The sequence below is a fragment of the Rhineura floridana genome, chromosome 4 (assembly GCF_030035675.1).
Source record: "Rhineura floridana isolate rRhiFlo1 chromosome 4, rRhiFlo1.hap2, whole genome shotgun sequence".
Taxonomy (NCBI): domain Eukaryota; kingdom Metazoa; phylum Chordata; class Lepidosauria; order Squamata; family Rhineuridae; genus Rhineura; species Rhineura floridana.
Genome location: NC_084483.1, coordinates 103,090,479 through 103,105,170, shown reverse-complemented (window position 1 = coordinate 103,105,170; position 14,692 = coordinate 103,090,479). Strand labels below are relative to the sequence as shown.

The following is a 14,692-nucleotide window of genomic DNA, read 5'->3' as shown; positions in this document are numbered from 1 at the left end:
ATAAGCCTTTGGATAAGGCAGGCAAGCTTTCTAAGTATAAATGTGACTAAAATATTCCAACTGAGATACTTGAGTGGCACATCCACCAGGTAGTACATCAAAGATGAATGATGCACAGGCATTCAAAGTGGCCAGCTTCCTCTAATAGACATGGAAACAACTATCAAGAAAGGACGGCGTTTATTACTGGGAAACAGCTATTTAAAGGCACTTGCACTACTCTTGATCTGCTGTGTATATATTTTGTATCTGCATACCTATTCCAATGTACAAAAAGTAAAGTATGGATTAATTACTGATTAATTATCTGATTTGGTGACTGCTCCATTTGCACCATTTGTATTAGATTTGAAAAAGATATGTAATTACTTTATTATTATTATTATAATGATAATGATAATATAATGATAATAAATACTGAAATAATAATAATAATTGTCCGTTTCTCTCACCCTGTTGCAGAGGGTACTTGTGGGCATAAAATAACCCCATGTATGGAAAGAGTTATGTAATTAATAAACATTCTGTTGAACCACTCCAGTATGAATAATGTTCAAAGAGAAAAAGACCGTGATGTTAGTGATCTAATTCTGTCAAACTCTGAATTATATTTCTTTCAGCTTTCATTCATTGTGTGAGTTTTATCAATGAAAGACATCTACAATTTCAGTCACCCTACTGTTAAAAAGCTGAAGAAGATTATTTCATTTATGTGATTCAAAGTGTTCTATTGTTTTGCTATATCCCAGCTGTAAAGATGGTTTTCATGAAACACTTAACTGGGGAAGAGATCAGATGTAGTAGTTTTTAAGGCAAGGAATATATATTGCATTGAATTATGTTTTTAAAATTATCCTGTTCACAATGCAAGGCTCTTTTTGACAGTGCATTTGTCTTCAGGACAACTATCTTACAATAAAAAAGATGTACTGAGAAACTGATTTTGGGAAACTGCAGCCAGCAGCTCTTTCTCATTAAAAAAAAATGAAACAAGTAAGTGTAATTCATGAAAGGGAACAGATGTTCAAATAATCTTATCTTGGTTTCCTCACCATAGCCCAATGATTAAAAAATTGATCAATAAACTGGATTTTGAAGCCTTAAGCATTCGTATTGAGAAAGCAAAGGACCTCTGGCATCTACTCCAGGATGACGAAGGAGGGAAAGAAAGGGAAACAAACAGAATGTCTGGAGGCTCAGTCAGCATTCACAGCCTGGCACTTGAGCTGGCAGCAGGTGGATTTTCATTGGAGGCTATTAATTTTGTAAGTCAAACTCATTAAAATCCCATTTCCTTTTCAGGGCTGAATGGCATCACTCCAAAATCTCTGGCTGCATTTCCTGAGATGATCACTTTCACCCACTTCCCTTGAAAGACATACATACATGTACAATACTTTTCAGAGGCTGGGGCAATTTTTAGCTCGACAGTGAAAAGCTAAACATAAATCAGTAGAGATGGATATCCTTGCTATGACTTAAGCCTTTCAGACTTTGGCTTGCTGCAGCATGTATGATCCAAAATGTCATATATAAATCATGCCTTGGAGTTAATAAAACAGATCAAAAGCCAAATTTAGTTTGGCCTGGTTGTTCATTTCCATTTTATTCTGTTTTCAGCTGAGAGTAGCATTAGTGTTATGAAAGACTAGCAAAGAGAACCAGCATTTAGTAGTTTCAAAGGAATTATATATTTTTATTTATTTTATTTATTATTTCAATTTATATACCGCCCTTAGCAGAATAGCTCTCAGGGCGGTGAACAAACAAGATAAAATACAATATATCATAGTAAAAAATCACAAAAACATGTACAAACAAACAACAGAAAGCACAACAAAAACGAAATACAACACAAATTAAGAAGGATACATGTTAAAAGTAGAAAGATTAAGAAAATTAAAAGAGTAAAATGCCTGGGAGCATAAAAAGGTCTTTACCTGGCGCCGGAAAGATAGAAGTGTAGGCGCCAGGCGTACCTCTTCGGGGAGGCTGTTCCACAACTCAGGGGCCACCACAGAAAATGCCCTAGATCTAGTAACCACCCTCCGGGCTTCCCGATGAGCTGGTACCCGGAGGAGGGCCTTAGATTCTGAACGAAGTGAACGGGTAGGTTCATAGCGAGAGAGGTGTTCCACAAGGTATTGAGGTCCCATGCCGTGTAAGGCTTTATAGGTCAAAACCAGCACCTTGAATCTCGCCCGGAAGCAAATAGGGAGCCAGTGCAGACGCGCCAGAATAGGTGTTATATGCGAAGACCGACTGGTCCTCGTCAATAGTCTGGCAGCCGCGTTCTGCACCAGCTGAAGCTTCCGAACTGTCTTCAAGGGCAGCCCTACGTAGAGCGCATTACAGTAATCCAATCTTGAAGTTACCAGAGCATGAACAATGGAGGCGAGGTCGTCCCTGTCCAGATAGGGGCGTAGTTGGGCTACCAGACGAAGATGGTAAAATGCATTCCGTGCCACCGAGGCCACTTGGGCCTCGAGAGACAAGGAAGAATCGAAAAGAACCCCCAAACTATGTACCTGTTCTTTCAGGGGGAGTGTAACCCCATCCAGAACAAGGTGAACATCCACCATCTGAGCAGGGAAGGCGTTCACCAGCAGTGTCTCGGTCTTGTCTGGATTGAGTCTCAGTTTATTAGCTCTCATCCAGTCCATTATCGCAGTCAGGCAACGGTTCAGCACATCAACAGACTCACCTGAAGAAGATGAAAAGTAGAAATAGAGCTGCGTGTCATCAGCATATTGATGGCAACGCACTCCAAAACTCCTGATGACCGCACCCAGCGGCTGCATGTAGATGTTGAAAAGCATGGGGGACAAGACTGACCCCTGAGGAACTCCACAATGGAGAGTCCATGGTGTCGAGTGATGTTCCCCAAGCACTACCTTCTGGTGACGGTCCGCGAAGTAGGAGCGGAACCACTGCCAAGCAGTGCCCCCGACACCCAACTCCGCGAGTCTCCCCAGAAAGATACCATGGTCGATGGTATCAAACGCCGCTGAGAGATCAAGGAGAATCAACAGAGTCACACTCCCCCTGTCCCTCTCCCGACAAAGGTCATCCTACAGGGCGACCAAGGCTGTTTCGGTGCCAACACCGGGCCTAAAACCGGATTGAAACGGATCTAGATAATCGGTTTCATCCAAGAGCGCCTGGAGCTGGCCGGCAACCACCCGTTCCAAAACCTTGCCCAAAAAAGGGACATTCGCCACCGGTCTATAGTTGTTCAAGTTATCTGGGTCCAAGGAGGGTTTCTTTAAAAGAGGTCTCACTACTGCCTCCTTGAGGCTACCAGGGACTACTCCCTCCCTCAAGCAGGCATTAACCACTTCCTTGGCCCAACCGGTGGTCCCAGCCCTGCTAGCTTTCACTAGCCAAGATGGGCAAGGATCCAGAACAGACGTGGTTGCCCGAACCATTCCAAGCACCTTGTCCACTTCCTCGAGCTGCACCAACTGAAACTCATCCAATAATGAAGGACAAGGCCGTGCTCCGGACACTTCAATGGATTCATCTGTCGCAACATCGGAGTCAAGATCCCTGCGGATACATGCGATCTTATCTTGAAAGTGTCCAGCAATTTCGTTGCAGCGGGCTTCCGATGTTTCCGTAGTATCGTGGGGGCCAGAGTGTAAGAGCCCACGCACGACTTTAAAAAGCTCCGCTGGGCGGCATAGGGATGATCTAATAGAGGCAGCAAAATAAAGCTTCTTTGCTGTCCTTACCGCTTTTGTATACAACTTATTGGTGGCACTTACCAAGGCATGATTGTATCCACTGGGAGTTTTCCTCCATCTGCACTCCAGCCTCCTCCTCTCATGTTTCATCACTCTCAGCTCCGGGGTATACCACGGAGCTGTATGAGCTCTACAGCGGAGGGGGCGCGCGGGAGCGATCGTGTCAATAGTCCGGGTCATTTCCGTATTCCACAGTGCGACCAGGGCCTCGACAGGAGCACCAGTCCTATCAGCCGGAAAATCTCCCAGAGCCCTCTGAAAACCTGCAGGATCCATCCGGCTCCGGGAGCGTATCAACTTAATAGATCCTCCACCTTTGCAGAGGGAAAGAGCCGCTGTAAGTCTAAATCTCAACAAGCGGTGATCTGTCCATGACAATGGGGTAGATGAAAAACACCCCACCGCCAGATCACCATCTCCATGTCCAGTGGCGAAGATCAAATCAAGAGTATGTCCCGACACATGCGTTGGGCCGGTAGAAAATTGAGACAGCCCCATTGTTGTCATGGAGGCAATGAAGTCCTGAGCTGCGCCAGATAAGACAGCCTCGGCATGGACGTTGAAATCCCCCAGTACCAAAAGTCTAGGGGATCTCAAGAGCACCTCCGAGACTATCTCTGTCAGCTCAGCTAAGGAAGCTGTTGGGCAGCAAGGTGGACGGTACACCAACAGTATTCCTAGTCTGTCTCCCTGGCCCAATAGAAGGTGGAGACATTCCAGACCAGTCGCCGTCTGGACAGGGTGCTTGGTGAGAGGGAAAGAACTCCTATAGACCACAGCGACCCCCCCCTCCCCGGCCCTCAGATCTACCACAGTGCTGAACCAAATACCCGGGTGGACAAAGCTGGGAAAGAGCAACTCCTCCCTGATCAGCCACCCAGGTTTCGGTTATACATGGCAGGTCGGCACCCTCCTCCAGAATTAAATCATGGACAAGTGAGGTTTTATTATGTACCGACCTGGCATTCAAAAGCAGCACTTGGAGATCCGAGAGCTGGCTGATAGGACAACCAACAAACCTGTGAGTATGAGGAGAACCGGAACAAGGCACAGACACAATTTGTCTGGGACGAGTTCCCCTTACCTGGCCTGTTCTCCTCCTAACGCCATACCTCCCATTACCCGTCACTACGTTAATATATGGCAGGAAAAGCAGATGATAAGGTCAGATGTTTATCATTTTCTTTTCTTTGACATGTAGGTCAGGTCAAATTCAGATTTGTTTTCTGTGAGCCATTTTGTTTCTTATTCATGAACACTTTAATTCTTATTATCTTCATAGTAAAGGGTATGAATTACATTTCCTTTCTTTGTATTACAAAACAGATACAGGGCTTTATTGTCCCTTAATTTTATTTTGTTTTGTATATTAACCGACTCTACTCTTATACATATACAAACATATTCTGCCATATTGGATCAGACCAATGGTTGATCTAACTCAGTATGCTATATTTGAAAATGACTAAACACTGCTTCATGGAAGTTCACTGATTGATTTTATTTTATTTATTATTTTATTATTATGCTTATATTCCACCTTTCCTCCAAGGAGCTCAGGTGGTGTACAAACCTCCAATTTTTTTCCTTAGAACTACCCTGTGAGATAGGTTAGGCTGAAACAATGTGATTGGCCCAAGGTCACCCAGTGAGCTTCATGGCTGAGCAAGGATTAGAACCCTGGCCTCCCAAGTCCCAGTTCGACACTATGACCACTACACCACTCTGGCTCTCATTTTGAATAATTTCCTAATGATTCCCATTCTTTTCTTTCCATTGCTGGAGATCACTTAGTAGATGCTACATTGAGCTTCCTACTATGGTCTCTTTTTTGAGAGGATGACTTAGCTTCATCATGTGGGTTGTATCCAATGTTAGTCATACTCAAAGTAGTCCCATTGAAATGAATGATCATGTCTAACTTAAGTCCATTAATTTAAATGGGTCTACTCTGAGTAGAATTTAGTTGGAGAAATATATGGTTACACACACACTTAGGCTTATATGCCTCATTGTGCATTAGTTTACAGACTATTGGCAATCAATCTTCTCTGCTATGATTTTGCCCTGGATTTCTCACCTCAAAACTATTGGTCTTCACAATCTCAAGCACATAGTAGTAGCCCAATACTATGAGCTGCTGCGCTGGTATTGTAACTCATAGGATCATGTGCAAGGATTCAACACAGCTTTACTCATGCCAATATTGGCAAAGTGGAAGCTATCACAGCACTTGTGGGCTAGAACTTTCAGTAATAATCATTTATGTAGCAACCCATGAATGAAATGGAATGCAATTATTATGAACTATAATTTTTATGACACTTTTGAATGTGCAAAGTGCTTTGCAATTCATACCTCATTTATCCTTGCAATGACCTGTTAGGAGGTTTAGACTGGCTGATCATGACTTTTTCCAGCCCACCCAGTGAGCTTCATAGCTGAGCAGCTACTTGAACCTGAGCAACCCACTGTGACCAATTTCAAATTATACCATATCCAATGCACTACATTACAATTCCTAAGCACAACCTCACACTTCCCTTTACCCTGTTCCAAGGATTTTGTCTGGCAAGCAGAGCGGAAATGGCAGCTTTGAACCATTTACCAGGAACTGGATCCAGCTGTACTGGCAGAAGCACAAATCACAGCCAATCAGTAGGATTTGAGCATGAAGCTACAATTCTCAGCTCACTCCTGGAATGGTCAAAACTGAAGTCAGTTGGACATGTAACTGGAAGAAGAAGAAGAAGAAGAAGAAGAGGTATTAAGGGTCATAATGACTAGTAACCTGAATGGATATAATGAAACGTTAAAGAGGATTTCCAGACATTTACAGAAAAGTCACCACTTTGTATGAAGAGAGAGATGAAAGCTTTAATATAACTCCTAATTTATAAGTTATAAGTCCAAAGTGATAAGTTATAACTCCTTGATTCAAAGGAAGGAAAAACAACAGCTGTGAAAGTCAAAATCACTGGGTTCAGCTTCATTGGCCAGCTCCTAAAAATAGGCCTGCTTTCTTACAGAAAGGTATACAAAGTAGAAGAGCAAAAACAGGCCATTTGAATGAAATTTCTCCAAGTCGTCTGAATTTGATGCCAACCATACAGGACAGGCTGATAGTTAAGAGGCCTCTTGTGCTATTTTTGGATCTTTAAAGGTACTAGTGACTAAATACTCCATGCTGGGAAGCAACCATGGAAAATAACCTGATCTTATAATGAACAAGCAGTCTAATCATTTTAGCCATTCTTTGAGGTTTGCTTTATGTAATTCATCTTAATGACTTGAGCAGACTCCTCCATCAGGTTTTGTTTTCACATGCAGTGGTTGAAAACAAAACAATATGATTCCAAATACAACTCTCTGGAGAAGCCAGAGCGTACCCTATTTCAGTGATTCCCAACCTGGGGGCTGCGGCCCCCAAGGAGGTCATGAAGAAGACAGATTTTTTTTAAAAAAGGAACCTCAAATAATGGTAAGCCACAGATGGAGTGTTGCCTCTATCCCTTTTCTATCTCTATGGTGACTGCCCCTCTGCCAGCACCGTATCCTTTGCCACCCCTGAAGTTGTCGATGTCATGACGCTCCCATTGTCTCCTCCCACTGCACAGGATGAGCTCACCCTTCCCACCTAAATCCACGAAGGGGGCACGTGGTTGCAGAGAGGAAGTTATGCAATCGGCTGGAGCTCCGCTGTTGCTGTGTCTTTTTCTGGCCAGCCCAGCCCAGCTACTTGACCACCTTTCCCTCCCTTCTCCCCTATGGGGTCGTCGTCTTTCCTTTCTTTCTCCTCCTCCCCCCCCACCCCACCCCACTTCCAGCCCTGCTTGCCTGCCATGGGCTCCTGCTGGGAGAAAGAGCAAAGCGGTGAGCGCAGAGCTACGGCTGGGGCGGGCTGCAGGTGAGGGCATGGAGGGTGGGAGGTCTTTGGAGCAACCGAAAACTACACAGAGGCAGGATCACTCCTGGGGTGGTGTTAGTGTTATGCTCTCAAATGTATATGGTGCCTCATAGAATTAGATAAGCAAAATCAGATCAGATACCTCCCCCCCTCAAGTCAACACCTGTGTAAAATCTCGTGCCCACAAATAGGCTTTCGGGTACCCTGTCTTTCCTGGGTGGGTAGCAGATGAGGCTGTGTGTGTGTGTGTGTGTGTGTGTGTGATGTCATGCTAGAGAATTTTGTGAGAAATCCTTAAACAAGTTCAAAACTAAAGGCGCTGCAACTGCACATTTGTTAACTGTGCTAAACGCTTCTCTTCCCCAGTCCCAGATATAACGCTGCTGCACCACCTACTAGCCGCCCTCCTCCTGAACTAGATGGTTTGGGCTGAACGGGAAGGTGTGCACTGCAAGCTCTCTTGCATAGGAGTGATTCAGCTCGCATGCATAGTGGCTGCACAACTTAAAACTACTCAACATGCATTCTATATCTGGTAATTCTCTGCCAGGGAACCACTACACATGCAGTCTGGATCACTCCCATTCTAGAGTGCCTACGCTGCACACCTTCCCACCAAACACGGCATGCAGGAGGAAGCCAGCCCGGATTGAATTGAAATCAAAATATCGAAACAGATGTGCAACCAGATTTAAGGTTGAAACATACATCTCTTCAACCAGACTTCCAATCTCTGACATCTGCAAAACAGCACCAGCCTCCTCATTAACTCAGTTATACCATGGATGTATGAGCTTTATTTTAAGAACTTGTCAACAGTAATCATTTGGTCACCTGGACACTCTTGGGCTGCATTCACTGTACATTTATTCCACTATTATTCCTCTTGAAACAGTCATGGCTTCCCCCAAAGTATGCTGGGAAGTGTAGTTAAGGGTGCTGAGAGTTGTTACGAGACCCTTGTTCCCCTCACAGATCTACAATTCCCAGAGTTTCCTGGGAAGAGGGTTGGAACGTTAAACCACTCAGGGAACTGTAGCTCTTTGAGGAGGAGCCTCCTAACAACTCTCAGCACCCTTCACAAACTACACTTCTCAGGCTTCTTTGAGGGAAGCCATTAGTATTTAAAGTGGAATAATAGCGGAATAAATACATGGTGTGAATATGGCGTGGTTTCACTCTTCTTCACATTGTGGGTTTCAGAAGTAATTAACTGAGCAGATTCATTTGGGGAGGGACCTGTTCTGGAGTCCCTGTGTGTGTGTGTGCATGTGTGTCCTGGGTGTGGGTGTGGATGTGAGTGTTTTGGGAGCTCCAAGTTATGTGTGTGCATGTTTGGGGAGTGTGCGTGTGTATATATGTGTATGGGGTTGGTGCATGAAGCCCCTAGTTACTAAGTAAGTTGATGATCCTTCAAAATTTGTTAGAAGTTGTTTATATTCTGTAATCTGTCCTGGGACTTTCTGGTAAAGGGCAGATAATAAATTTCATCATCATAATTGTTGAGATGAATAAAAAATGACATTACTTAACACTTCATTATGTATTTTTTTCAATTAACAGAGACTATAATTACAATTAGCATGTGGGGGGGTCACAAAAATTTTTGAGTTTACAAAGAGGGTCCCGTGCTCATAAAGGTTGGGAACCACTGCCCTATTTCATAGTGGGCATCTCTGCTAGCCACTTCAAAACAGTCTAACCTTTGCAGTAAATCTCCACTTTTGGGGGGCGAAACTATTTCTCCATTTGTGGGGGAGAGCTGTTTTTCCATTGAAGATCTATGTACACATTTGGTTTTGCTAGAATCGGCTTTATTATTAGCTGATCATTCGCCATTCCCCTTCAATTTAGGGGTAGCTTTCCAGAAGCAAGCGCAGGAAGCAACAAGTAAAGCAGAATGCAACCAGGCTGATGTAGATTTTTTCTGTTAGCCATATAAAGAAAGGGACACAGATTCTTTGTTAAATAAGGATTCACAGCTTTACTTAAATAATTCACAGGATCTGTAGCAAGCTGGCGTGAATTTATCTTTAGCGCCATATTATAGTAGGTAGATATTGTGGATGAGGAGGTGGTAGGCATCCTTTCCCCATCATTTTCCCATTCTCTAACAACTCTAGCCTAACAGTAGTTCACAATACTGTTCTTGGCTGCTCTGGATGCATTGAGGGAACTTTGTCTAGGACATTCAAGCCAATAGCTTTAGGTAGCTAAGGCAGGCATGTTCCAAGTGGATTCCTGTTTCCTTGATGGTATGATCTGAAGAAGTCCCCTTTGTTTTCCAAATGGTGCATCACCTGGGGGGGCACATGGTGAGGTGAAAGATCAGGCAAGTGGCATTCCTGCATTGTTCTAAAATAGGCTGCTAAAATTTTATTTATTTATTTATTTAGCAAAATTTATATAGTGCTTGAATGTAAAGACCTCTAAGCAGTTTACAAAAAAGATTAAAATTATCAATAAAACAGTTAAGACCAAGTAATTAAAACATATTTAAAACTATTAAAACAGCTACTAACTAAAAAGATTAAAACAGATCAACATCTATGTGTCTGGAACGGCTTGCCTACACAGAAAGTTTTTAAGCAGGCACCAAAAGAAATACAGTAAAGGCACCTGTTTGATATCAATAGGCAGGGAGTTCCAAAGAGTAGGTGCTGCCACACTAAAAGAACAATTTCTTACAAGTGCAGAACAAGTATTATGTTGCACCTGTAGCAGTTTAGCCCCATCTTACAGCAATAAAAACTTCTTCTTGTAGTTCTGAGCAGCAGGAATGGAATATCAAGTTTCTACATTGATTAACTATGCATAATGAAGACATAGTAGAGTGTGTTAGACTTCTTGGTCCAAACATAGAGTTAACTTTTTATTAAGATTCTTCACCCACTCTTTAAGAAAGACTTGTTTATTTATAAATAAACTCTGTTGTGGCAAATCCAGAAGTGCAGGGTCCCTTCATGTTAGCCACTTCCCCCCCCTTTTTTGCTGCTGGGTTGAGAATGAGTCCTGTTAATCCTTTCTCCCACAACACAGATATCCCTAGGAGCCAATAAGCATGAAATGGCAGAGTGTTAGCTGCTGAGAAGAGTCTTCTCATTGGCTGACTTGCCTCCTTTCACTCTGATTGGCTTTAATCAGCAGGAAAGGACAAGGAAGCATGTTTGAAGACTCTTCTCAGTGGCTAACACACTCCCTTTTCATGCTGATTGCCTCATAAGATGCTGGAGACATAGAGACCCTGTTCCTAAAAAGGTTAGGGGTCTAAGACTCCCCAAGACCCTGGACAATTACACCTCTGGATAAACTTCTAGATTTAGATGCACCCTGGATCCGAGCTGTTTCTCTGTGTAGAACATCTGGTATCTGGTTGAAGAATAATGTATAGTTTCTGCATACCAAAAGGTTTTTGTCCTTGATTCCTATCTTTTGTAGATCCTGGACAATTTTCTTTTTGTTTTAGGAACCATAGAGGTACTGCTAGACTTAATTGCCTTGTGTCAGGTTCTACTTGCAGCTTTTTGACCTGCTGCAAATCTGTCATGAGACACATTTGAAAGCACTTTGATGCATTGATCTTGATGTGATTTTGGACTGTACTATTAGGAAGCCTATAGACAATAAGTTTTTCCATTGCATGTGTGCCAACAAATGGTTTTGCTATACAGGCTGTACTATGATCAACCACTTTCTTTTTCCAACAGAAATACTGTAGGGATGCTGTGGTACACCACCACTTTCTGACAGGATATTTTTCCACTAGAATGAATGATTGTCCCAAAACGTCTTTAGTCCAATTCCATTTGCTGTACTTTCTACTAGGGAGAATCCCATGTGTCAAATGTGCATCAAAATGCACTTCCATGTGCAGATTTTTGCCAGTACTGCATTACTCTCACTGGGTTGCATATTCCAAAGGGCAGTCACATCCAGTAGCAGATGGCGTGGTGGGGGTGGCAGTGCTTACTTGACCCTTGGTTGATCATGTCACTGCTGCTTACAGGGAGGCAGAAGAGGGAGGTGGCAGTGTGGACAGCATAGTGCAAATGCACTTTTGGGGCCAGTCTTGTACTCTCGCTGGTGCATTTGCACCATGCCTTCCTTACCGCTACATTGCCCCTCTGCCTCTACCTCCCAGTAAGAGTGATACGACTGGAGGTCAGGTGAGCACCACCACACCATCCACTACTGTTCACATCCACAACTACTAATCATGACTAGAGGTGGATCAGGGCATAAAACCAAAGACAAAGCACAACAATTTTCAAATTGAAAACGAAAGGGTCTATGCTGTCTGAGGGATTTATTTTATGGTATAGTTCCTTGGAATGGCACACAAATAAATAATTGGGAATAATGAATGCTAACTGGATGATCATTCACCAAATAATATATCCAGACTACTAATTATATATCCAGACTACTAATTAAATACCAGGTCACTACCACTAACACCCATGGAACACGTGATTCTCAACACTTCTTATACTGAAAGACTCTAATATCAATAGTTTATAAGGTCTTGTATAAGGAGCTGACAGGAAATCTTGATGTCTTAAAACCACTATAGGAAACTGATCTAAAATGTGTTGCTGAAGAGCACGGTTGGCAAAGTCTTTGGGACAAAATACCCTTTAAGTCAGAATCAGCGAAAATGAAAGAGTATAGTGTAAAAATAATACACAGATGGTATTTTAAACCATCAAAATGCCACAAGATTAGGGAAGGGTGAGAATTTTGATTCAGTTAGCATGTCAAGCAGAATTTGTCAAATTTTCACTTTCTGAAACAATATGAGAACCAAAACACAGCCGTTCTTTCAGAATTCGCATTTGTTAGAATTTTGGAATGCAGTTCGCCAGCTAAACAATATTTACAAAAATGCATATATCAGGGGAAAGTGTGCATAAAAATGAATATATGAGTGAAAATAACATGCAAAAAGGCATTATGATGAGAAATAGCTAGAAAAAATGTGTACCTTTGTAAAAACTGCCTACAAAAATGTGTTTATTTAGAGAAATGCACACTAAAATGGTGGAGAATTTTCAAGAGGATTTTTAAAAAAAAAAATAATTGCAGATTGCTGCAGAAATGTAGAGGACTGAATTTAACATTAGAAAACAGAGAAACTAAGAGAACCAAAATTGATAGATCTTTCCATCCCTACACAGAATAGGTCCTCATATACAGTACCTGGCTATATACTCGGATCTCAAGGGAGGGGCAAACGGGTTTATAATGTGTACTTTTTCTTTTGTTTTTGTGTTCTAAATTTGCACTATATTATTATACAACTGTTGACTGGAAAATGAGAAATTGGTTTTTTTAAAAAAAAATATCAGGCATATATGGGAGCAGCCTAGTGCCACAAAGTCAAGCAAAATTATGACACGTTTCATGCATCTCTAATTCAGAATTTCGTTATTAAACCAAAATAACGTTATTTTCTCTTTTTAAAATTTCCTATCCAGGCCTTGCAGAAGTTCAACCGCACAAAAGCCGGTGTTCTATCTTTCCTAGATTTTGTTACCTACATCCCCCTGTTTGTAGAAATCCATGAGGGCATAGTTCAGAACCCACTGTCACTCATCCCAAATACTATTCCAAATCTAGAAGATGAACTTCACATGAATGTAAATTAGAACACAGAACCACCAAGTGGATTTAGCCATACAAGAAGATTCAGAACTGGAAATCTCCAAGACAGTTTTTATTTCAATAAGAATTTGCTTGAAATTGCTGCTTATTCTTTATAAACCTCAGAAGTAAGTCTTAATGAATTCAATGACACTTACGTGCAGGTAAGCATCTATAGGATTGTAACCTTAATGGATGACAAACTGGGTAATATTTTCATGAAACAACCGCTCACTGTAGTATTGATATGAACCATGTATTCAAATGATGGTGCTTGAAGTCCTATGATGAGTAGATCAACTCTGGTAACATTCACAGAACCAACAGCAGACCATTAAATGCAAATTAATAACTTAAAGTGCTGCCTTTGAAAAACACAGTTTCAGTTTCTGTTCCCTAAACAACTTTTGTGTGGCCTTTAGAATAATAATCTTAGTTCTATTGATCAAGATAGAATATATGCATTGTAAATTGATTGGCACAATGTTTATTTTTGCTACTTCCTGTTGGGCCTTTTTAATAATTGCTTTTATGTGTTAAACAATTATTTGTAAAATCAGCCTGAGACATTGGCTGAAGTTGTTACATTAAAGTCCCATAGAAGTCCATTGGACAAATGTGCCATGACTATGTGTGGATTTCAGTGGAACTTAAAAGTGACTATATTTAGTTGGAGTGGGCCACTGAGTGCAAATTAAAGTTTAAACAATGAAATCCTCTGCAGCTTTACTCAAAAGTTAATCCCATCTAATGTTCAAAGGGACTTACTCCAAGTACATGGGTATAGGATTGCAGCCTAAGACACCAACCATTGTTTATGAGCATTATATTGTAAAAAGCATATGAGTCTTTACATAATAGTGTGATGTCAAGTTGTATATTGAAAATTTAACACAACTTTTCTGGTGGTCTTTCCCATCACAGCTGCTTTGTTGATAGGAAAGAAAATGAATGTATTTTCGAACTATTGCAACTTGATGAGATTTAAATTTGCCCCTCTCTTTTCACAATCATAGGGAGACAAGTTTCATTTTTAAACATTCATTTTGTCAGATATTGACGAGTACTCGTTTTGAAAATGCTGCTTATGAATTTGCATTTAATCTAAATATATTAGACCATTTCTGTTATTATGGGACTATGTGATCCTCACTGTGAAAACAAAAGCTGTTTTGTAAATGGGTTTTGGGTAGACGTAAGCAAAAAAGCAAGTAATCTGATTTAGGGATTTTTGCTGTTTCATTGTGTTCTGAGTCTGAAGATCAGTAAGATTTTAATCCTAATCCATTTTACACAGAAATGAGTTTTAAAAGGAAAAAAATATTGAGTACACCAGTGTATTTCATAATATGCAAAGCAATCCTTACTTCTAATCCATTCATTTGTTTGTAACTCA

General features: G+C 41.5%; 1 protein-coding gene across 3 annotated transcripts in view; it reads left to right on the top strand.

The window, feature by feature from the left end:
* The window catches only part of LOC133384403 (uncharacterized), a 101,576-nt gene extending 87,317 nt beyond the window's left edge, over positions 1–14,259 (top strand). For 2 of the 3 annotated variants that reach the window (XM_061626322.1, XM_061626323.1), the window contains 2 exons: positions 1,058–1,265; positions 13,131–14,259. In XM_061626322.1, coding sequence (XP_061482306.1) covers positions 1,058–1,265; positions 13,131–13,301 — 379 coding nt within the window. In that variant the 3' untranslated portion in view covers positions 13,302–14,259. Of the gene's footprint in view, positions 1–1,057; positions 1,266–1,302; positions 1,450–13,130 lie in introns of those variants that run through there. The other variant, XM_061626324.1, reaches the window with a different exon arrangement.
* The last annotated feature ends 433 nt before the right edge of the window (positions 14,260–14,692 follow it).